The following is a 23686-nucleotide window of genomic DNA, read 5'->3' as shown; positions in this document are numbered from 1 at the left end:
ATAGCTTCTGTACCTCTGCTCGCTCAAACCAGGAACACAACGACAAAAGCCACCCTCGGAAGCAGCGTTACCCATGCAGAGCAAGGGGAACAACTACTCCAAGTCTCAGAGCGAGTGACGTTTGAAACGCTATTAGCGCGCACCCCGCTAACTAGCTAGCCATTTCACATCACATCGTTACACCAGCCTAATCTCGGGAGTTGTTGCATTACAACCTGTAATTTTAAATAGATTTTTATTTGGATTTCATGTAATGAACATGCACAGACAATATTTTGACAGTTTTGGAAACTTTAGAGTGTTTTCTATCCTAATCTGACAATTATATGCATATTCTAGTTTCTGGGCCTGAGAAATAGGCCGTTTCAAATGGGTGCGTTTTTTTTTGACAAAAACGAAACTTCTTGAGTGTAGGGGGCAGGATTTAAGTGTCACATGATCTGTCACATGATCTCAGTTTATATATACACCTGTTCTGAAAGGCCCCAGAGTCTGCAACACCACTAAGCAAAGGGCACTACCAAGCAAGTTAACAATACTGACACAAAGTAGCCTGTGAATACCTGGCAGTATGATATTATGGTTATTTCCATCAATCCAGTGGGTATTTGTTTTGCAAACTCTGCCATCACGTGTGCTACAAAACAGCCTCTTGCTAGGTGCCAAAATATTATATCACAATATAAAAATGAATAAATGATGGTATAATGGTATTTGATTGTATTTTGTCTTTGAAAAATACAATTTAAAAATATGCTTTCTGGGTAGTTCATGACCCTAGTGTGGCAACACAAACTCAGCAGAAAAAGAAATGTCCTCTCACTGTCAACTGCATTTATTTTCAGCAAATTTAATGTGTAAATATTTGTATGAACATAAGATTCAAGAACTGAGACAAACTGAACAAGTTCCACAGACATGTGACTAACAGAAATGGAATAGTGTGTCCCTGAACAAAGGGGTGTTCAAAATAAAAAATATGTCAGTATCTAGCTGCATTAAGTACTGCAGTGCATCTCCTCTTCACGGACTGCACCAGATTTGCCCGTTCTTGCTGTGAGATGTTACCCAACTCTTCCAACAAGGCACCTGCAAGTTCCCAGACATTTCTGGGGGGGGAATGGCCCTAGCCCTCACCCTCCGATCCAACACGTCCCAGACATGCTCAATGGGATTGAGATCCGGGCTCTTCACTGGCCATGTCAGAACACTGACATTCCTGTCTTGCAGGAAATCACGCACAGAACGAGCAGTATGGCTGGTGGCATTGTCATGCTGGAGGGTCCTGTCAGGATGAGCCTGCAGGAAGGGTACCACATGAGGGAGGAGGATGTCTTCCCTGTAACGCACAGCGTTGAGATTGCCTGCAATGACAACAAGCTCAGTCCGAGGATGCAGTGACACACCGCCCCAGACCATGACGGACCCTCCACCTCCAAATCGATCCTGCTCCAGAGTATAGGCCTCGGTATAACGCTCATTCCTTCAACGATAACCGTGAATCCGACCATCACCCCTGGTGAGACAAACCGGCGACTCGTCAGTGAAGAGCACTTTTTACCAGACCTGTCTGGTCCAGCAACGGTGGGTTTGGGCCCATAGGCGACATTATTGCCGGTGATGTCTGGTGCGGACCTGCCTTACAACAGGCCTACAAGCCCTCAGTCCAGCCTCTCTCAGCCTATTACGGACAGTCTGAGCACTGATGGAGGGAATGTGCGTTCCTGGTGTAACTCGGGCAGTTGTTGCCATCCTGTACCTGTCCTGCAGGTGTGATGTTCGGATGTACCGATCCTGTGCAGGTGTTGTTACATGTGATCTGCCACTGCGAGGACGATCAGCTGTCCGTCCTGTCTCCCTGTAGCGTCGTCTTAGGCGCCTCGCTGTACGGACATTGCAATTTATTGCCCTGGGCACATCTGCAGTCCTCATGCCTCCTTGCAGTATGCCTAAGGCATGTTCACGCAGATGAGCAGGGACCCTGGGCATCTTTCTTTTGGTGTTTTTCAGTCAGTAGAAAGGCCTCTTTAGTGTCCTACGTTTTCATAACTGTGACCTTAATTGCCTACCGTCTGTAAGCTGTTAGTTTCTTAATGACCATTCCACAGGTGCATTTTCATTAATTGTTTATAGTTCATTGAACAAGCATGGGAAACAGTGTTTAAACCCTTTACAATGAAGATCTGTGAAGTTATTTGGATTTTTACGAATAATCTTTGAAAGACAGGGTCCTGAAAAGGGGACTTTTCTTTTTTTGCCGAGTTGACATTTAAAAGTGATTTTCCATTTATACTGTTCAATCCAACTCCAAGCAATTATTTACATTTAAGTCATTTAGCAGACGCTCTTATCCAGAGCGACTTACAAATTGGTGCTTTCACCTTATGACATCCAGTGGAACAGCCACTTTACAATAGTGCATCTAGGTCTTTTAAGGGGGGGGGAGGGTGAGAAGGATTACTTTATCCTATCCTAGGTATTCCTTAAAGAGGTGGGGTTTCAGGTGTCTCCGGAAGGTGGTGATTGACTCCGCTGTCCTGGTGTCGTGAGGGAGTTTGTTCCACCATTGGGGGGCCAGAGCAGCGAACAGTTTTGACTGGGCTGAGCGGGAACTGTACTTCCTCAGTGGTAGGGAGGCGAGCAGGCCAGAGGTGGATGAACGCAGTGCCCTTGTTTGGGTGTAGGGCCTGATCAGAGCCTGGAGGTACTGAGGTGCCGTTCCCCTCACAGCTCCGTAGGCAAGCACCATGGTCTTGTAGCGGATGCGAGCTTCAACTGGAAGCCAGTGGAGAGAGCGGAGGAGCGGGGTGACGTGAGAGAACTTGGGAAGGTTGAACACCAGACGGGCTGCGGCGTTCTGGATGAGTTGTAGGGGTTTAATGGCACAGGCAGGGAGCCCAGCCAACAGCGAGTTGCAGTAATCCAGACGGGAGATGACAAGTGCCTGGATTAGGACCTGCGCCGTTTCCTGTGTGAGGCAGGGTCGTACTCTGCGGATGTTGTAGAGCATGAACCTACAGGAACGGGCCACCGCCTTGATGTTAGTTGAGAACGACAGGGTGTTGTCCAGGATCACGCCAAGGTTCTTAGCGCTCTGGGAGGAGGACACAATGGAGTTGTCAACCGTGATGGCGAGATCATGGAACGGGCAGTCCTTCCCCGGGAGGAAGAGCAGCTCCGTCTTGCCGAGGTTCAGCTTGAGGTGGTGATCCGTCATCCACACTGATATGTCTGCCAGACATGCAGAGATGCGATTCGCCACCTGGTCATCAGAGGGGGAAAGGAGAAGATTAATTGTGTGTCGTCTGCATAGCAATGATAGGAGAGACCATGTGAGGTTATGACAGAGCCAAGTGACTTGGTGTATAGCGAGAATAGGAGAGGGCCTAGAACAGAGCCCTGGGGACACCAGTGGTGAGAGCGCGTGGTGAGGAGACAGATTCTCGCCACGCCACCTGGTAGGAGCGACCTGTCAGGTAGGACGCAATCCAAGCATGGGCCGCGCCGGAGATGCCCAACTCGGAGAGGGTGGAGAGGAGGATCTGATGGTTCACAGTATCGAAGGCAGCCGATAGGTCTAGAAGGATGAGAGCAGAGGAGAGAGAGTTAGCTTTAGCAGTGCGGAGTGCCTCCGTGATACAGAGAAGAGCAGTCTCAGTTGAATGACTAGTCTTGAAACCTGACTGATTTGGATCAAGAAGGTCATTCTGAGAGAGATAGCGGGAGAGCTGGCCAAGGACGGCACGTTCAAGAGTTTTGGAGAGAAAAGAAAGAAGGGATACTGGTCTGTAGTTGTTGACATCGGAGGGATCGAGTGTAGGTTTTTTCAGAAGGGGTGCAACTCTCGCTCTCTTGAAGACGGGAGGGACGTAGCCAGCGGTCAGGGATGAGTTGATGAGCGAGGTGAGGTAAGGGAGAAGGTCACCGGAGATGGTCTGGAGAAGAGAGGAGGGGATAGGGTCAAGCGGGCAGGTTGTTGGGCGGCCGGCCGTCACAAGACGCGAGATGTCATCTGGAGAGAGAGGGGAGAAAGAGGTCAGAGCACAGGGTAGGGCAGTGTGAGCAGAACCAGCGGTGTCGTTTGACTTAGCAAACGAGGATCGGATGTCGTCGACCTTCTTTTCAAAATGGTTGACGAAGTCATCTGCAGAGAGGGAGGAGGGGGGAGGGGGAGGAGGATTCAAGAGGGAGGAGAAGGTGGCAAAGAGCTTCCTAGGGTTAGAGGCAGATGCTTGGAATTTAGAGTGGTAGAAAGTGGCTTTAGCAGCAGCGACAGAAGAGGAAAATGTAGAGAGGAGGGAGTGAAAGGATGCCAGGTCCGCAGGGAGGCGAGTTTTCCTCCATTTCCGCTCGGCTGCCCGGAGCCCTGTTCTGTGAGCTCGCAATGAGTCGTCGAGCCACGGAGCGGGATGGGAGGACCGAGCCGGCCTGGAGGATAGGGGACATAGAGTCAAAGGATGCAGAAAGGGAGGAGAGGAGGGTTGAGGAGGCAGAATCAGGAGATAGGTTGGAGAAGGTTTGAGCAGAGGGAAGAGATGATAGGATGGAAGAGGAGAGAGTAGCGGGGGAGAGAGAGCGAAGGTTGGGACGGCGCGATACCATCCGAGTAGGGGCAGTGTGGGAAGTGTTGGATGAGAGCGAGAGGGAAAAGGATACAAGGTAGTGGTCGGAGACTTGGAGGGGAGTTGCAATGAGGTTAGTGGAAGAACAGCATCTAGTAAAGATGAGGTCGAGCGTATTTCCTGCCTTGTGAGTAGGGGGGGAAGGTGAGAGGGTGAGGTCAAAAGAGGAGAGGAGTGGAAAGAAGGAGGCAGAGAGGAATGAGTCAAAGGTAGACGTGGGGAGGTTAAAGTCGCCCAGAACTGTGAGAGGTGAGCCGTCCTCAGGAAAGGAGCTTATCAAGGCATCAAGCTCATTGATGAACTCTCCGAGGGAACCTGGAGGGCGATAAATGATAAGGATGTTAAGCTTGAAAGGGCTGGTAACTGTGATAGCATGGAATTCAAAGGAGGCGATAGACAGATGGGTAAGGGGAGAAAGAGAGAATGACCACTTGGGAGAGATGAGGATCCCGGTGCCACCACCCCGCTGACCAGAAGCTCTCGGGGTATGCGAGAGCACGTGGGCGGACGAAGAGAGAGCAGTAGGAGTAGCGGTGTTGTCTGTGGTGATCCATGTTTCCGTCAGTGCCAAGAAGTCGAGGGACTGGAGGGAGGCATAGGCTGAGATGAACTCTGCCTTGTTGGCCGCAGATCGGCAGTTCCAGAGGCTACCGGAGACCTGGAACTCCACGTGGGTCGTGCGCGCTGGGACCACCAGATTAGGGTGGCCGCGGCCATGCGGTGTGGAGCGTTTGTATGGTCTGTGCAGAGAGGAGAGAACAGGGATAGACAGACACATAGTTGACAGGCTAGAGAAGAGGCTACGCTAATGCAGAGGAGATTGGAATGACAAGTGGACTACACGTCTCGAATGTTCAGGAAGTTAAGCTTACGTAGCAAGAATCTAATTGACTAAAATGATTAAAATGATACAGTACTGCTGAGGTAGGCTAGCTGCGTTGTTGACACTACCCTAATCACGTCGTTCCGTTGAGTGTGAAGTTTCTACAATGCTGCTATTCGGGGGCTAGCTGGCTAGCTAGCAGTGTTGGTTACGTTACGTTGCGTTAGGAGAACGACAATAGCTGGCTAGCTAACCTAGAAAATCGCTCTAGACTACACAATTATCTTTGAAACAAAGACGGCTATGTAGCTAGCTTTGTAGCTAGCTACGATCAAACAAATCACACCGTTGGGACTGTAATGAAATGAAATGAAAATGTGATACTACCTGTGGAGCGAAGCGGAATGCGACCGGAATGCGAAAGTTCTATTCAGTAGACGTTGGCTGGCTGTTGGCTAGCTAGGAGTGTCTCCTACGTTAAGGACGACAAAATAGCTGGCTAGCTAACCTCGGTAAATTAAGATAATCACTCTAAGACTACACACTCTAAACTACACAATTATCTTGGATACGAAGACAGCAAAGACAACTATGTAGCTAGCTAATACTACACTAATCAAGTCGTTCAGTTGAGTGTGATAATTATTTTCTGCATTTCCTGCACTTTTAATATAATTTCCACACTGTGCCACATCGAATGCTTAAAGGGATACTATGGGATTTTGTCAATGAGGCCCTTTATCTACTTCCCTAGAGTAAGATGAACTTGGGGATACCATTTTTATGGCTCTGTGTCCAGCAGGAAGGAAGTTGGAGGTAGTTTTGTGAGCCAATGTTAACTAGCGTTGGTGCAATGACTGCTAGCAGATACCCATAGACTTCCAGACATTGAGCTAACACTAGTTAGCATTTTCCTTCAAACTGCATGCAGAGACCTAAAAATGGTATCCACAAGTTCATCTGAGTCTGGGGAAGTAGATAAAGGGCCTCATTGCCATAATCCCAAATCATCCCTTTAAGACTAGGGATGGGCATCAGTAATCGAGTACTTGAACAGACGTTCATGCGCTATCTTTAACCAGTGATTTTATTTTTTCAAATACTGTAAAACTATTTGGTAGCATGTGCTTCGTGACTGCCCAAATGGTCAAGTGAAATCTTGTCTTAGACAGCTTGCTTGGACTCTAGTGTTCCATTTGTACATGTGGGGCAAAACAAACAAGAAGCAAAACGTTTTTTATTTATTTTTTACCTCAATTCCCTTCCTCCTCCGTGTCTCATTCACGTTCCGACTGCTCCCTACACGTGCTGAGTGCACACACACGCTCCCGTTAGGCCTACATAAATAAATCTAACTTTTTTTTATCCCTTTTATTTTTGCCAGGTAAGTTGACTGAGGACATATTCTCATTTACAGCAACGACCTGGGGAATAGTTACAGAAGGGATGAATGAGCCAATTGTAAGCTGGGGATGATTAGGTGACTGTGATGGTATGAGTGCCAGATTGGGAATTTAACCCCGGTGTCCTGGCTAACATCCCTACTCTTACAATAAGTGCCATGGGATCTTTAGTGACCACAGAGAGTCAGGACACCCATTTAACGTCTCACCTGAAAGACGACACCCTACACAAGGCAATGTCCTGGGGCATTGGGATATATATTTTTAGACCAGAGGAAAGAGTGCCTCCTACTGGCCCTCCGTCACCACTTCCAGCAGCATCTTGTCTCTCATCCAGGGACTGACCAGGACCAACCCTGCTTAGCTTCAGTTGCAAGCCAGCGGTGGGATGCAGGGTGGTTTGGTGCTGGCATAACTGATGGGATACACAAGCTACATTCCTTGCAAAATGATACGTTTTATCACAAATTGGTTGATTTTGAAGTAGGAACATGTGTTCCAACAACGAGCTGCAGTTTTGGAATGTGTGTCCTGTCTATTTTCCTCTTGGGCTACTTTGCAAACTACTTGTATTTAAAAAAATTGGTTAGCCTATGCTATAACCCCCCTAAACATATAGTTTCCACACTGAAAATAGGTGAAAACATTAGTTTGATAAAGACTGAGCATATTTAAGTGTAGGCCTACTTACCAAACGGATGTCGTGGCCGTAATTCATCCCCATGCAGTGTTCAATGTGGAATTGTTAGAAACCTCTAAAAACAAGGTAGAATAAACTTAATCTAAAGCCTGTATATCGAAAAGAGAGCTTTTTGTTGGTAACCCTGGAAAAAAAGATTTCAACTTGCCAAATTGAGCCCGGTTTGAATGATCACTTTTCCAGACAACTTTCTTTCGAAAAAATATTCAGTTCTATTTTATTCTCTTTTTATATTACATGTTTTTTTTACTATAAAATAGATGTCTTGACTGTGATAAACTGCTGATATTTCCAGAGCCCTTTTCTTCTAAATTAACAAAGCAACGCTATGCCATTGAGGGTACTGCATTTTTGAAGATTGTATTCCGTAATATAATCATTTGACATTAGGTTTCAATAAATTCATCTTAAATGCCACTTGCCTTCTTTTTTTTACTGAGAGTGTGTGATATATATATAATCTCACATTTTGTTACGTTACAGCCTTAATCTAAAATGGATTAAATAAAAATACTCACAATACCCCATAATGACAAAGCAAAAACAGGTTTTTAGAAGTTTGCAAATGTATTAAAAATATAAAACGGATACCTTATTTGCATAAGGTCGAAGGAATTGTCCATAGAGCTCCGAGACAGGATTGTGTTGAGGCACATATCTGGGGAAGCGTACCAAAACATTTCTGCAGCATTGATGGTCCCCAAGAACATAGTGTCTTGGAACCACCAAGACACTTCCTAGAGCTGGTTGCCTGGTCAAACTGAGCAATCGGGGGAGAAGGGCCTTGATGGAAGCCAGATGGAAGCCACTACTCAGTAAAGGGCACATGGCAACCCGCTTGGAGTTTGCCAAAAGGAACCTAAAAGACTCGGACCACAGCACCATACTGTGGGGCTGTTTTTCAATGGCAGGGACTTGGAGACTAGTCAGGATCAAGGCAAAGATGAAAGGAGCAAAGTATAGAGATCCTTGATGAAATGCCTGGAGCACTCAGGACCTCAGACTGGGGTGGAGGTTCACCTTCCAACAGGACAACGACCCTAAGCACACAGCAAAGACAACGCAGGGGTGCCTATCGAGACAAGTCTCTGAATGTCCTTGAGTGGCCCAGCTAGAGCGCGGACTTGAACCCGATCAAACATCTCTGGAGAGACCTGAAAATAGCTGTGCAGGGAGGTGTCATTCAACCTGACCGAGCTTTAGCGGATCTGCAGGGAAGAATGGGAGAAACTCCCCAAATACAGGTGTGCCAAGCTTGTAGCATCATACCCAAGAAGACTCAAGGCTGTAATCGCTGCCAAAGGTGCTTCAACAAAGTACTGGGTAAAGGGTCTGAATGCATCTAAATGTAATATTTAAGTTTTTAAATAACCCTGGCAGACCCCCCAGGGCACTTTGCTGGCTACTTTTTCTATTTGGCTGGCTAGTGTGTGTGTGTGTGTGTGTGTGTGTGTGTGGAAAGAAGGTAGGCTGTGGGCCGGGACAGTGTAGTCTAATAGGATCATATCACAGAGACGAGTGAGGGAGGACGCACACTATCACCCCTCGTACACTCACTCTCTCTCACTCACACACATTCTCACTGCACAGGGCTGGTTCTCTCATTCAGCAGACAACCTCTAGAAAAAGTAATTGAGTTATATTTATTACAAATCAATTCATGCGGTGTGGGAAAAGGCATTAGGTTTTCTGCTGTAGTATATCAAACCCATAAAGTATTGAGGACGTGTCACCATCAGGGAGGCACTGGGAGCGAGGTGGAATGCCTTCTGGCATTCATATCAGGCTGTCTGGAAGTATCCAAAGCTGTTTAAATAATAATTTTGGGGCGTGATTATACATGTCCTGTTATACACGTGTGTGTGTGTGTGTGTGTGTGTGTGTGTGTGTGTGTGTGTGTGTGTGTGCAAATGTGTGTTTTTGCCTATCCCAACTCTCATTGAGACACCCGCAGGGAGTGGGGTCACCATTGTACAGCGCCCCCGGAACTAGGTTAAGTGCCTTGCTCAAGGGCAGGGTAACAGATTTTTCACCTCGTCGGGTCCAGTATTCAAACCAGCGACCTTTCCGGTACTGGCCCCAGTGCTCTAACCTAGACTACCATCCGCCCCATTTCACGTTAGCCCATTTCCCTTTCACTGGGCTGCTCTGGCATGGGATGGGGCTGTGCCAGTGTCTGGCTGGCCTTGAAGTTTGGAATTAAACCAACTTTTTAAAATCTAAAATATGTGTCAACAAAGCGATATTGGACATTTGGGCATGAACTGATCAGCTATTTTGCTATTCAATATTTGCAGCTATGCACCATTTGTATTTATTTTATTTCTTGGCTATGTTGAAAGTTGGTTATGTGCATATGACGTGCATGATACCAAAGACTTATTCTTGCTCTATCTTCAGAATGGCGCTGGACATCTATGACTCTCAGTACCTGGTGATCCTGGCCCCCTCCCTGGTCATCGCCCTCATCTTCCTCTTCTTCTGGCTCTTCATGAAGGAGACCTCCTATGACGAGGTGCTGGCCAGGCAGAAACGAGACCTCAAGCTGCCACCCTCCAAACCAGAAACCCGCAAGAAGAACGATAAGAAAAAGAGCAAGAAGAAAGAGAGCAGTAGTAGAGGGGAAGGAGGAGAATCTGAGGAAGACCTACGGGACTTTGATGTGGCTGACGCTGTGAGCAGCTCCACTGCGGAGGAGGAGGAGGAGGAGCCTGTCCCTGTGGCTCCACCCACCCCTGTTTCTGTCCCTGTAGCAGCGCCAGCCGAGGCCCCTGCAGGGGTGAGGGAGAGGAAGAAGGAGAAGAAAGCCGCAAAGGCAGCTGCCGCTGCAGCTGCTCCTCCTGCTGAGATGCCTTCGGTGAATGGCTCCAAGCAAGCTGGCCACAAAGCAGAGCCCCCTGCCCCAGTGGCTAAACCCAGTCCCCCCATACCCCAGCCTGACCCTCAGCCCCCAGCCCAGGCTCAGACCCCCCCCCAGTCCTCTGGCAAGAAGAAGAAGAAGCAGAAGACAGAGGCTGGTGAGTAGAAGGCCAGGGTGACTTTCGTAGGATAAGAGGATGTGGTTCACTATGCGCTTGCCTGTGTCTGCAGACGGGGTTAGCGCCTTCCCCGAGGCCACTTGTTAGTGTCCTCCCGAATCAAATCAGATTATTTAAAGCCCAGTATGAGTAGTGAGCAGGACCTTCTACACAAATGGATCACAAGGCCATCATAATGGCATCCTCTTTTCCTCCATCTCTAAAGCCTAATTGTCCTCGTGTTGGTTCCTGTCTAGTGGAAGAAGAGATTAAGGTGGATAAAGCTCCAGCTCCAGTCAAAAAGGAGGTTCCTGTGCCGGTGGAAACCAAAGCCCAGGATGGAGCGGCCCCCACAGCCACCTCAACCAGTAGCAAGAAGAAGAACTCTGCCAAGAAGCAGAAGACTGAGCATGGTAAGGAGGCTGTAGACCTACTGATACTGCAGGTTAATCAAAGTCAGAGCAGGTTCAAACATTGTTCGAAGCTACTAGCAGAAAGCAAAAAAACTACTCTGCCTTTTTAAAAATATTTATATTTATGAAATCCTTGGGCCCACTCTCAATTTGTGTGCCTTGTCTGGCCCCCAATATATATAAAAATGTGTTTCGGTATCCCTCAGCCCAAGTGGATGATATCCAGCCTGACTCTGCAGGTCCTGCTAACCACCATGGTGATGCGCCCTCCAAGGGAAGTGTCAAGAAACAGAAGAATGAGATGGATAAAGGTGAGAAAGCTACACTCCAATATATAGCTACTATATCATGTTTAAACCTGACATATGAACAATTACATTTGATAAATCTATTTAAACTGCATCATTCTATTCCACTCCGCTGCCATGCAACACTTGTATAACACATCATAGTTCATCCTATGCCTTTATGTGTGTGTATTTGTAGAGAACTCTGAGGTGAAGCTGAAGGAGCTGCTTTTGGGCCTGGGAAGTCTGGCCCTGTCACAGGCAGAGGCTGTCAGTGTGGTCACTGTGCTTAAAGAGAAGAACCCGTCTGCCCTGGACGCTTGGCAGAAGTCTGCAGCTAAGGCTGACCCATCATCCCTGGAGAGAGAGAGGCTCCTCACCACTCTGCAGGAGGAGGCCTCCATCGCCAAGGACAAGGTCCAGCAGCTCAGCAAGGTGCACCTATACATACTCATAAGATGACCTTAACTTGACCATACCGGTACCAAAATATATATCCATTGACTACATCACTGGTTTATTACCTGTGGAATCTGGCAGTGGCTTGGTGGCATTTCATTCCAGTACTGATCCGCTGCCATTTCTGCCCTGTCCGCTGTTAGGAGCTGCAGCAGGAGAAGCAGAAGACTGTGAGGGCGGAGGCTGTTCTGAGGGACCAGCGTGGGGCGCTGGAGAAAGAGCTGAATGTCATGCAGGCTAAATCCCAGGGAGAGCTCCAGGGCATACAGATGAAGGTGACCACCATCCACCACACTGATACCTTTACTTAAACAGGCCAAACCTCAACTGCTGTCACTTTTTACTGTCATGCTTTATACTCCAACATCAGTCCTGAGGCAGTATAGACGAGTGTTTCTGTATGATACTGTATGTTTGGTCGTACTGACTCCCAATGTTGTGTAGTTCCAGAAGCTGAGGGAGCAGCTGGAGGGTCAGATCGCCAGGCTGCAGCAGGAGAACGGCATCCTGAGAGATGCAGTCAGCTCTGCCACCAACCAGATGGAGAGCAAGTGAGTGCCACCTCCCAGCCAGCTGTTTCTAGATTATAAAGATGTTAAGTTCTTTGATAGATATTGTATTGCACTGTAAGAATACTAGTTGCCTTTGAGGCATGGATGAGTGTGTGGGTTATAATAGTGGTTGTGGTGTGCATGGCAGGCAGTCGTCGGAGCTGAACCAGCTGCGCTCTGAGTACTCTGGTCTGATGAAAGAGCTGACGGAGAACAACAACAAGCTGCAGCAGGAGGAGCACCAGAGGAAGTCGCTGGAGGTCAACTACAAGCAGAATGTGTCTCAGCTGGAGGTATGTGGTTTGTCAGGGGAGGGGCAAATGACTCACACGGGCATCTAATTTAGTTATTTATTCAACCCATAGTTCACTCGGCTGCCTCAGAGATTAAACACAAAGGAATCTCTCCTTCATGGTCAGACCTGGACTGGACTGTTTCAGGTTTCTCACTGTAACCATGGGAGGGCCTGTGTCCGCCCTTCCTAGGGGGGGGGGGTGTGATGTGTAATAGAACAGGGAAGTGGAGGATTGTGTTAGCTCAGGAAGTGGGCCTGTTTGAGGCTTTGTGCTCAGTATGAACACTGCTTCGCCGCAACAGACACCCAGGTCGGCCTTTCCTGTGTTCATAACCACAGTACAGTGAGATGGATTCTGAGAGGTTGTCAGTGTATGTTCACTGTTAAAGTGCCAAGTGTTGTCCTGTGATCACCAGGCTCAACTGCAGGAAGCTAAGCGCCGCTGGGACGAGCTCCAGAACTACCTCCACAATGTCAACGCAGAGAGGGAGAAACTTCATGCTGCTAAAGAAGGTGCTCAGAGATTCTATAAACAGACCTCTGAAACGCAAACTAATGCACGACTCATTGCCAATATGTAACAAATGTGACGAAGGTGATATGACTGGGTCTGGTGTCTCCTCTCTCAGAGCTGCAGAGCCAGCTGCTGGCGGTGGAGACCGAAATGAGCAACAAGAACAAGGAGATCCAGACGCTGCACAGCAGCCTGACCGACACCATAGTGTCCAAGGACCAGGTGGAGCAGAAGGTGATGCAGCTGCTGGAGGTGTCCCAGCACAGCCTGGCTGACAACTCAGCGCAGGTCCAGGTAGGGGAACACAGCCCTAATTGTTGTAATGACAGATGTGATGTGTATAACAATAACACATTCCCTAGTGTTTACATTCACCAGTGGTTGACAGTTAAACTTGGAAGTTATAGTTATTGTGCCAGGTATAAACAGGACTTCACATTCAGACCATTCGGGAAACGAGGGAGAGAAGTAGTTAAAGGGGAACAGTTTTAGTTGAGAGACTGAGATGGGCCAAATATTTGAAGTATTTTTGTATGTATATTTTTCATATTCTGGTATGCACTCAACATAACATCCTTTTAATCCTGACAGGATCTCCTGAGGGAAAACAGTGGCCTTCAGACCCAGATTGAGACTCTGCAGAACCAGTTGAGCTCACAGGTATGTTTCACCCTTTAGTTCATCAACAAGAGTTCATATGTTTATATGTACAGTACCAGTCAAAGTTTGGACACACCTACTCATTCAAGGGTTTTTCTTTATTTTTACCATTTTCTACATTGTAGAATAATGGTGACGACATCAAAACTATGAAATAACACAAATGGAATCATGTAGTAACTAAAAAAGTGCTAAACAAATCAAAATATATTTGAGATTCTTCAAAGTAGCCACCCTTTGCCTTGATGACAGACAGCTTTGCACACTCTTGGCATTCTCTCAACCAGCTTCATGAGGAATGCATTTCCAACAGTCTTGAAGTAGTTCCCACATATGCTGAGCACTTGTTGGCTGCTTTTCCTTCACTCTGCAGTCCAACTCATCCCAAACCATCTAATTTGGGTTGAGGTTGGGTGATTGTGGAGGCCAGGTCATCTGATGCAGAACTCAATCACTCTCCTTCTTGATCAAATAGCCCTTACACAGCCTGGAGGTGTGTTTTGGGTAATTGTCCTGTTGAAAAACAAATTATAGTCCCACTAAACTCAAACCAGATGGGATGGCATATCACTGCAGAATACTGTGGTAGCCATGCTGGGTAAGTGTGCCATGAATTCTAAATAAATCCCCAACAGTGTCACCAGCAAAGCACCCTACATCACACCTCCTTCATACTTCTCGGTGGGAACCACACATGCGGAGATCACCCGTTCACCTACTCTGCGTCTCACAAAGACACGGCAGTTGTAACCAAAAATCTCACATTTGGACATTGATTGTGTTTCGTGGCCCAAGCAAGTCTCTTTTTCTTATTGGTGTCCTTTTAGTAGTGGTTTCTTTGCAGCAATTTGACCATGGAAGCCTGATTAACTCAACATCAACTGTTCAGAGTAGACGGTCTGTTACTTGAACTCTGAAGCATTTGTTTGGGCTGCAATCTGAGGTGCAGTTAACTCTGATGAACTTATCCTCTGCAGCAGAGGTAACTTTGGGTCTTCCTTTCCTGTGGCGGTCCTAAAGAGAGCCAGTTTCATCATAGCGCTTGATGGTTTTTGCGACTGCACTTGAAGAAACGTTCAAAGTTCTTGAAATTTTCCAGATTGACTGATCTTCATCTCTTAAAGTAATGATGGACTGTCGTTTCTCTTTGCTTATTTGAGCTGTTCTTGCCATAATATGGACTTGGTCTTTTACCAAATAGGGCTATCTTCGGTATACCACCCCTACCTTGTCACAACACATTTTATTGGCTCAAACGCATTAAGAAGGAAAGTAATTCCACTATTTAAGGCACACCTGTTAATTGAAATACATTCCAGGTGACTACCTCATGTAGCTGGTTGAGAGAATGCCAAGAGTGTGCAAGGCTGTCATCAAGGCAAAGGGTGGCTACTTTGAAGAATCCCAAATATAAAATATATTTGGATTTATTTAACTTATTTGGTTACTACATGATTCCATATGTGTGATTTCATAATTTGATGTCTTTACTATTATTCTACAATGTAGAAAATAGTAAAAGATCAAGAAAAACCCTTGAATGAATAGGTGTGTCCAACCCTTTTTGACTGGTACTGTATATGTGAGTGTGTTGTGACCACTGTCTTCCCTCCTCTTTCAGGCCACTACTGTATCCCACTTTGAGGAGCTACAGAAGCTGTAAGTGTTTCCCCAGCCCACTTGCACATCTGTGTAGCCTGATCCTTGAATGTCCGTCTGTTCCTTATAATGTCCTCTCTGACTCTGGTCCCTGTCATATGGGTTGTGTTGCTGACTCTTGCCCTGTGTGGTTGTGTCCAGGCTGGCTGAGAAGGAGCTGCAGAGGAAGAGTCTGGAGGACTCCCTGAATGGTGAGAGGAGCAGTGGCGCCAGCAGGGAAACTAACATGCAGGTACCTACAGTAGTACTGTCTAAACCCCCATTATTACACCAGCTCTGTAAAATACGGTCTGTTAACCGGATGGAATGTGTTGAGCTGTAGGAATTCTGCTCACAGTACATTGGATTGATTTGTGGGCTTACTATACATGGAAGTTATTTCTTTGTGAAGCATAGTAGCTAGTACACTTATAAAACAGAACTATGATAAGCCCTCTGGGCTGCCGTTGTTCACTAAAACAAAGTAAATTAGCTGAAAATGGTCATTAGGATAAAGATATTATCAAACTACTGTAGACCTACATGCACACTGTCAAATGAATAGTGATATCTCCTTTGTGTGAGATGAATGTTGTTGAATCTGGGCTTCCTGCCCTCACCCTCCTCTCTCCTCCACAGGCCATGCACAATGAGAACATGTCACTGAAGGTAGAGCTCCAGAATCTGCAGGCTAAGATTTCTGAACAGGTCAGAAGTGAAACACGCCTGTTTTCTTAGATGGAACTCCTGCTGTGATCTACCAGTTCCTCAGTATGCATAACTCTGACACACCCTCTCTCCCCATCTAGACTGCTTCTCAGCTGACCTTGGATCAGTTCCAGAGGAGGTATGTGAGAACGGAGAGCATTAAGACCACACCAGAAAACAATGCTCTACTTCACATTGACCCTCTCTCATTATGTCTTTGTGTTGTTGACACCCCCCCCACACACACACACACACACACAGTTTCCAAGAGCGGGAGGAGAACATCAAGACTGTGGAGGACCTGCTGAAGATGGGGCTGATTGAGGTGGCCAATAAGGAGGAGGAATTGAAGGTGAGCAGGGTTCAGGAATGAGCTTGATCATTCCCACCAGATAAACACAGTTTTGATCGTGCATTTTGTAAACAAAAATGATGTTGAAGTGTTTGAAATCAAATTGCTTTCTCTGTCAGACTGTAAGAGAAGAAAAGGAGGTTCTGAAACAAGAGATGGAGGTTTTAAAGCTTCAGACTACTGAACAGGTATGTTATGCACACTTTTCCACCCCACACGGATCTACTGTCTATTTTTATTTTGATAGTCTAAACTCCGTTCCCTCATGGATTCTCCCTCTTGTCTTTTCCTACTCTCAGACATTGTCCGATTCGATAGTGGACGCACTACAGAGCAAGTAAGTCAAATAAAATACCACTTTTTCCTTAGCAACTGCTATGAAACAGCTTGCCATATTCATGGTCAATTTGTTCTGTGTTCGCTAAGTTTTGTTGTTCTGTGTTTCAAGGATCCAAGAGAAAGATGAGCAGATTAAGTCAATGGAGGAGAGCCTACAGGCAGCACAGGAGAGTGACTCCAGCAATGGGATGACCATTGAGGTGTGTGTTCATAGTCTCTCTCTCAAAATTCAAGTGAAGTGCTTTATTGACATGTGTTTAGACTTTTCCCAATGTTACTGTTTTGGTTCTAGACTGTGCTGTGTCTCCCTGCTGGGTGTTTGGTGTGACCCTGTGTTTGTTGTCCCTGCAGTCTCTGGAGCAGCAGGTGGTGGGGCTGGAGCAGCTGAGACAGAAGGAGACGGAGGACACCACCAGTGCCAGAAACCAGCTCCTAGAACTACAGACACAGTAAGCCTACTGTACTATCCTTAAGCCTACTGTACTACTATTTCCTACTCGATTACTGCATTATACCCTGAGAAATTAGACTGACACACACTCTGTTGCAGGCTTGCTGCTAAGGACCAAGAGATCCAGACCCTACAGAGTGAGTTGGAGGCGAGGGCCAAGGAGGTGAGCGACAAGGTGCAGGAGCTACAGCAGCAACAGGTGAGGGAAGAGGTGGAAACAGTTCATTGGTCATCTGTATTGGCTGAATGGGAGAGGGTGAAAAATAATAAGATAAGTAATTTACTTTTTTTCTTGTTCTAGCTGACCCACACAGAAGCCCCAAGCCCGGAACTGCTGACAGCGTGAGTAACAGCAATACTTCACAGAATTCCCTTCAGTATACAGTAGGTGTCCCTTGGCATGGGGCTATCCAGCAGCGTTATGCTTGGTAATGTATGTATGTGTGGTGGTGTTCTGTCCTCCAGTTTGGCAGAGAAGGAGAAGCAGGTGTCTGATCTCCAGGCAGAGCTGGCAAAGCTGAGGGAGTCCCTGGAGCTTCACAGGAGCAAGAACAACGTAGGTGTCCCGTCCTGTGCTGCAGACTGTCCTGCTGCTTCCCCAGCCCACACCCACACTACCTACCTCTCCAGTCTAGCCCTGACATACATCTGCAGACCTCATCCTGTATATACTCTGCTAAACCAGGGGTTCTCAAACCCTTCCTCGGGGACCCCCCAGCCATTCTATTTATTTAAACTATTCTGGAGCTAACACACCTGATGATGTCTGGGGGGTCCCTGAGAGGTTTGAGAACCACTGCCCTAAACTACACCCCTCAGTGATGTCACTCTACCCATTCATCTGCAGTCCTGTGCACCTCTGCTTCAAATGAATAATCTCACTCGACTCATTTTCCCAAGTGGATAAATTGCATTTTGTCTCAGACTATGAATGAAATTAATTAAGCTACTTGAAATTATTCAAGTCAGTAATTTCTCTACCATTTACATTTTAGTCCTGTTAATTTGAAATTCCATGCTTATGTTGGCTAAGGCTTTCTACAATCAAACAGCATAGTTAAGGGCTGTCAGTCTACTCTTCTCTGTTCATGGCCATGTTTACAAGGAGTCCCTATTTCTGTGTCCACAGTATAACAACAGCCTTGTTTTACAGACTGAGAGCTACCTTGTTGACTAGCTCTGTATAACGGGATTTGGCTTTTCCTATCTAGGTACATTTGACTTTTTTGGCAGTGAGCTGCAGCTCTCCTTCAGATTCTTTCAGTGTCTATCCCAAAGACCTCTACTGAGTGACTAACTGTTTCACTGTTTGTTTTTTTGCCGATACAGTTTAGTGGCCGATCCTTTCAAAGACTCAATTGTTAGATGGGCAGCTCATGTTAAGCTGCGCTTGACCCTTAGACTGGTTTACAGGTAAAGTGCAGAAACAGGATTGGACCGCTGTACAGAAAAGGAGAGTAGAAAATAGTATTAGCTAATGGTTCTCTGTTCGTCCCTATATGAATTGTGTTTGTGGGTCACTACATACTTTTCCCTGAGGCTGAACTGAAAGTCGTATCTCTTTTGAAACTGACCAGGAGCTTCGGGTGAAAAACTGGAGCGCTATGGAGGCTCTGGCAGCCACCGAGTCCATGCTTCAGGGGAAACTTGGCAAAGCCCTCAAGGTTCGGACACTGCTTCCAGTCTGCTTCACTCTAGATTGAAAACTTGATTCTTCCCCAAACAGCTATTGCCATAATCGACCAGTGAGATTACTCCATTATTCATACATATGCTGCTGCATACTGATTTCTCCTCTCTTTCTGCACTCTGGCCCTGGATAATTGTCTCCATTAGCTATTCTTCTCTCAGGAATATCAGGAAGACTAATGAACTTTATGCACTTTACCACTGCTGTTCTTGAGTTCTGCTTGCTATTCTGCGCTAGAATCTGCTTTACTTATACAGTTGTATAACTACATAAATTCCAGTGCAAAGTAAAACTGTGAATTGAAAATGAGTGTGCAGTGACTGACTCCAGATTTCATGTAGTAGGATGATCATAATGAGATTGTGATCCATGATCTTCGTGATGGTCCTCTCACTTCCTGCCATGTGCTTCTCTCATTTCCTTTCCCCAATTCTGCATGTGTTCCATTATGCTTTGTGATGTGTATACACTGACATCAATACAGCCATCCGCCGCTAGTGAAATTCTATTCCAAGAAATTTGATCCTGCAGAATTGCCATTTAGAAAATGATGTCCAGATTACGTGCAAAGTGTCAACATCATTATTTTGTGTAAAATCATTTTTGAAAACATGCTAAAATAACAGTGATACTATTGATCAACATACAGAAATCTTTCAGTTTGTGTACGCCACCACCTTACTGCATTGACTTATATCCTGAACAAAAATATACACCCAGCATGCCACAATTTTAAATCAGCAGTGGTGGGAAAAGTACCCAATTGTCATACTTGAGTTAAAGTAAAGTTACCATCATAGAAAATGGCTCAAGTAAAAGTGAAAGTCACCCAGTAAATACTACTTGAGTAAAATATACTTAAGTATGAATCATTACAAGTTCCTTAAATTAAGCAAACCAGTAGGCACAATTTTATTCTTGTATTTTATTTACGGATAGCCACGGGTACACTCCAACACATTTACAAACAAAGCATGTGTTTTTAGTGACTCCGACAGATCAGAGGCAGTGGGGATGACCAGGGACGTTCTCTTGATAAGTGTGTGAATTGGACCAGGGAAAATGTATGGCGTAAAAATTGCATCCTTTTATTTAGGAATGTAGTAAAGTAAAAGTTGTCAAATATGAAGTACAGATCCACACAAAAATTACTTTAGTACTTTAAAGTATTTTTACTTAAGTACTTTACACCAATTGAAATAAATAAGAGGCTCTAATCTATGGATTTCATATGAGAATGGGAATACAGATTGGTCACATGCTGTATCTAATGAAAAAAAAGTAGGGGTGTGGATCAGAACCAGTCAGTATCTGGTGTGACCACCATTTACCTCATGCAGTGTGACACATCTCCTTTGCATAGAGTTGATCAGGCTGTTGATTGTGGCCTGTGGAATGTTGTCCTACTGGGCGAAGTTGCTGGATATTGGCGGGAACTGGAACACACTGTCTTACAGGTCGATCCAGAGCATCCCAAACCTGCTCAATGGGTGACATGTCTGGTGAGTATGCAAGAAGTGGGACATTTTCAGCTTCCAGGAATTGTGTACAGACCCTTGCGATATGTGGCCGTGCGTTGTCATGCTGAAGAAACAAGGTGATGGCGGCGGATGAGTGGCACGACAATGGACCTCAGGAACTCATCACGGCATCTCTGTGCATTCAAATTCCCATTGATACAATGCAATTCTGTTCGTTGTCCGTCGCTTATGCCTGCCCATAACCCCACCGCTACCATGGGGCACTCTGTTTCCAACACTGATATCAGCAAACTGCTCGCCCACACGATGCTATACACGTGCTCTGCGGTTGTGAAGCCGGTTGGACATTCTCTCCAATGACATTGGAGGCGGCCTACGGTAGAGAAATTAACATTAAATTCTCTGGCAACAGCTCTGGTGGACATTCTTGCAGTCAGCATGCCAATTGCACGCTCCCTCAACTTTTGACATCTGTGACGTTGTATTGTGTGACAACTGCAGCAATTTTTCAGATTTGCGAGAAATACACTATTTTGCATTTTATATTTTAGTTTAGTGTAGAAACCAGACAGTAATATTGACACAAGTTCCTCTGCTGTAGCTGCTGTTAATATCCACCCAGCTGTTTCCTATGGGTTTTTCTAGTCCTCTTCATCAGTGAGAATATGATCTGCCATTACCCTTTGCTTAGCCGTATGTATTTAGGGACCCACTAATAAACCATAGACTAACAGATTGCTCTCCTACTATAAACAGTTGTGGGGGTTCGGTATATTTTTGCCACAGTTCTAACCCCTAATGACTCGCTACTCATGTCCATAAAGCAGACCGGGTACATGGTGAACTGATTTTCCCAGCAGCTGCTCTCGGCCATCTTGGTACAGTAAAAATGGCCTTCATTTAAGCTGAGTGTAGGAGTTCCTGGGCACCTGTTGTGTGCTCTCAGGAAAATGCATGCTCATACACAATCCAAAGCATATGTCACAGCGTAGATCCCTTTCCCCTTACAACACAAGGTGTTAATGAGAGTAGAGGTGGATGTGCCAGGACATCTCTCTCCTGAGAGTTTCAAGCCCTGTGCAGCTAGTGTGATTAATGGTACCAACGTAGTGGGTTTTGTTTGGTGGTTCTTCATCACGGAAGCACGTGTGGTGCTCTATGGGAAGAATGTTAGCTCCTCTGGGGCATTACTGCAACTGAATGAACAAGAGTGAGTAACATGTTCCTCCTTGAAAGGAGACCAATGTGAACTTTGTGAACCTGTGGAGAGCAGAGCGGGGTCTAAACTTAATGAACTCGCCTCGTGGTGGTGCGTGGCTGCTGAACACTGGGGTGGATGAGTACTTGCTTGAAGCACACTCAATAAATGAGCCGTTGAAAATGTTAGCTGTTTGTTACACTGGAGTGTCGTGGAGAGGGAGTTGTTTGTCACAGGCCATGCTCCTGTATGCACTCTGAGATGGGAGAGGTGAAACCAAGCGAGCAGAGAGGTAGCGATTTGAGGTGTTGGATGTTTTCCTGTACAGTGTGTGTGTGTGTGTGTGTGTGTGTGTGTGTGAGAGCCCTGAGTATAGTCCATGTTGAACGTCCCCTTTTCTCTTCCTTCTCGCTCTCCTCTACCTCCTTCAGGAGCACCAGACAGCCCTGGAGACAGCTCAGGTAGAGTGTCGAGATGTTTTGCACAGACTGCTACCCAACGTGCCTCTGCCTGCTGAACATGTAAGGTCTCACAATACAGTATATAATATGCCATTTAGCAAACACTTTTACCCAAAGCGACACAGTCATGCATGCATACATTTTACATATGGGTGTCCCGGGAATTGAACCCACTATACTGGCGTTACAAGAGCCATGCTCTACCAACTGCCATACAGAGAACCACATGATGTGATATTAAATTCTAAGTTAATCTGTTCCACATGGTCTATTGTTGTGTATCTCTCAGAACCACCAGGAGTGGCTGCAGAGGTTTGAGACTGCAGTGAAAGAGGCCCCAGCAGCAGAGGTGACCCTAGCAGCAGAGCCCAGACCTTCAGCTCCAGGGGGTTCAGAGGACACCAAGGTTTCTTTTTACAAAGACTTGTATGTTTTAAAATGTCTGAGAACTGGGGTGGAAAGAAGTGAAACCAGGGCTGTTCCTTTCACCAGATATTGGCTGATAAGCTGAAGGAATCAGAAGAGGCCCAGAAGGTTCTACAGAAAGATTGTGAGACATACAAGAAAGTGTTGGCTGAGACGGTGAGGCGACGCTCTCTATCAGTGTCCTGTAGATGACGTTAAAAAGGTGTTGTGAGGAGGCTGTGAAACTAACCTGTAATAACCTCTACTGTCCACAGGAGGGCATCCTGCAGCGCCTCCAGAGCAGTGTAGAGCAGGAGGAGTCTCGCTGGAAGGTGAAGCTGAATCTGTCACAGACAGAGCTGAAAGAGGTGAACACTGAAGAACATTAAATTAACCTCAAATTGTTTATATTGCACTTTTAACAATATCATTGGTATGTGTGGTGCAGTGGAGACTGGTGGGAGGAGCTATAGGAGGACAAGCTCATTGTAAGGCTGGAATGGAATAAATGGGACAGCATCAAACACATGGAAACCACGTTTGACTCCGTTCCTTCATTTCCACCATTACAATCACCTCCTATAGGTCCTTCCACCAGCATCCACTGGTGTGGTGCTTATAGTCACTCTCCTGCCCTTTCTTTCCTAGATGAGTGTGAAAGTGGCAGCACTGGAGCAGGAGGTGGACAGGATGAGTGACCTCGGGGAGCTGGACAACGTCAGTCCTTCAGTTTAATACTTTACATACCGCTCAGCAATTGTATTATTTAGTCACTTTACATCAGTTGACACATTCAATTTAATAGATTTTCATACATAGTTAAAAATGCAATATTTTGTTTGTCCATAGTTGAGAAGGGACAAGCAGTACCTTGAGTCTGAGCTGGAGAGAGCAGAGCATGAGAGCACTACCTATGTGACGGAGGTCAGTGAGGTGAGCTGACTCAACTTCCTGTCATCTACCTGTCATACTCGGTCATTTCATAGTGGTTATCCATCTATGTAGTCATAGGGGCGGCAGGTAGCCTAGCGGTTAAGAGCGTTGGACCAGTAACCAAAAGGTTGTTGGTTCGAATCCCCGAGATTACTAGGTGAAAAGTCCGTCTGTGCCCTTAAGCAAGGCACTAAACCGTAATTACTCTGGATAAGAGGGTCTGATAAAATGCAAATGTAGTCATTCCCCTCTGCATTGTTTCTGGGTGTTACTGTACTTGCTATAT

General features: G+C 46.1%; 1 protein-coding gene across 3 annotated transcripts in view; it reads left to right on the top strand.

Annotated features, from left to right (window-relative positions):
- ktn1 (kinectin 1) overlaps positions 1–23686 on the top strand; it is a 36100-nt gene that overhangs the window by 9563 nt on the left and 2851 nt on the right. Inside the window, exons 2-30 of one of the 3 annotated variants that reach the window (XM_029675460.2) lie at positions 9949–10565; positions 10823–10978; positions 11185–11289; positions 11465–11700; positions 11868–11999; positions 12169–12275; positions 12424–12568; positions 12987–13083; positions 13200–13378; positions 13676–13744; positions 15366–15403; positions 15545–15635; positions 16022–16090; positions 16192–16229; positions 16352–16442; positions 16562–16630; positions 16742–16779; positions 16891–16981; positions 17133–17230; positions 17332–17431; positions 17534–17574; positions 17698–17788; positions 18810–18896; positions 22033–22122; positions 22352–22468; positions 22555–22644; positions 22743–22835; positions 23116–23184; positions 23317–23391. In XM_029675460.2, the coding sequence (XP_029531320.2) occupies positions 9950–10565; positions 10823–10978; positions 11185–11289; positions 11465–11700; positions 11868–11999; positions 12169–12275; positions 12424–12568; positions 12987–13083; positions 13200–13378; positions 13676–13744; positions 15366–15403; positions 15545–15635; positions 16022–16090; positions 16192–16229; positions 16352–16442; positions 16562–16630; positions 16742–16779; positions 16891–16981; positions 17133–17230; positions 17332–17431; positions 17534–17574; positions 17698–17788; positions 18810–18896; positions 22033–22122; positions 22352–22468; positions 22555–22644; positions 22743–22835; positions 23116–23184; positions 23317–23391 (3318 nt within the window). In that variant the 5' untranslated portion in view covers position 9949. Of the gene's footprint in view, positions 1–9948; positions 10566–10822; positions 10979–11184; positions 11290–11464; positions 11701–11867; positions 12000–12168; positions 12276–12423; positions 12569–12986; positions 13084–13199; positions 13379–13675; positions 13745–15365; positions 15404–15544; positions 15636–16021; positions 16091–16191; positions 16230–16351; positions 16443–16561; positions 16631–16741; positions 16780–16890; positions 16982–17132; positions 17231–17331; positions 17432–17533; positions 17575–17697; positions 17789–18809; positions 18897–22032; positions 22123–22351; positions 22469–22554; positions 22645–22742; positions 22836–23115; positions 23185–23316; positions 23401–23686 lie in introns of all 3 variants that reach the window. The other 2 variants (XM_029675459.2, XM_029675463.2) reach the window with 2 other exon arrangements.

The sequence above is a fragment of the Oncorhynchus nerka genome, linkage group LG12, assembly GCF_034236695.1.
Source record: "Oncorhynchus nerka isolate Pitt River linkage group LG12, Oner_Uvic_2.0, whole genome shotgun sequence".
Lineage (NCBI taxonomy): Eukaryota > Metazoa > Chordata > Actinopteri > Salmoniformes > Salmonidae > Oncorhynchus > Oncorhynchus nerka.
This window is presented reverse-complemented; position numbering and strand designations above follow the sequence as displayed.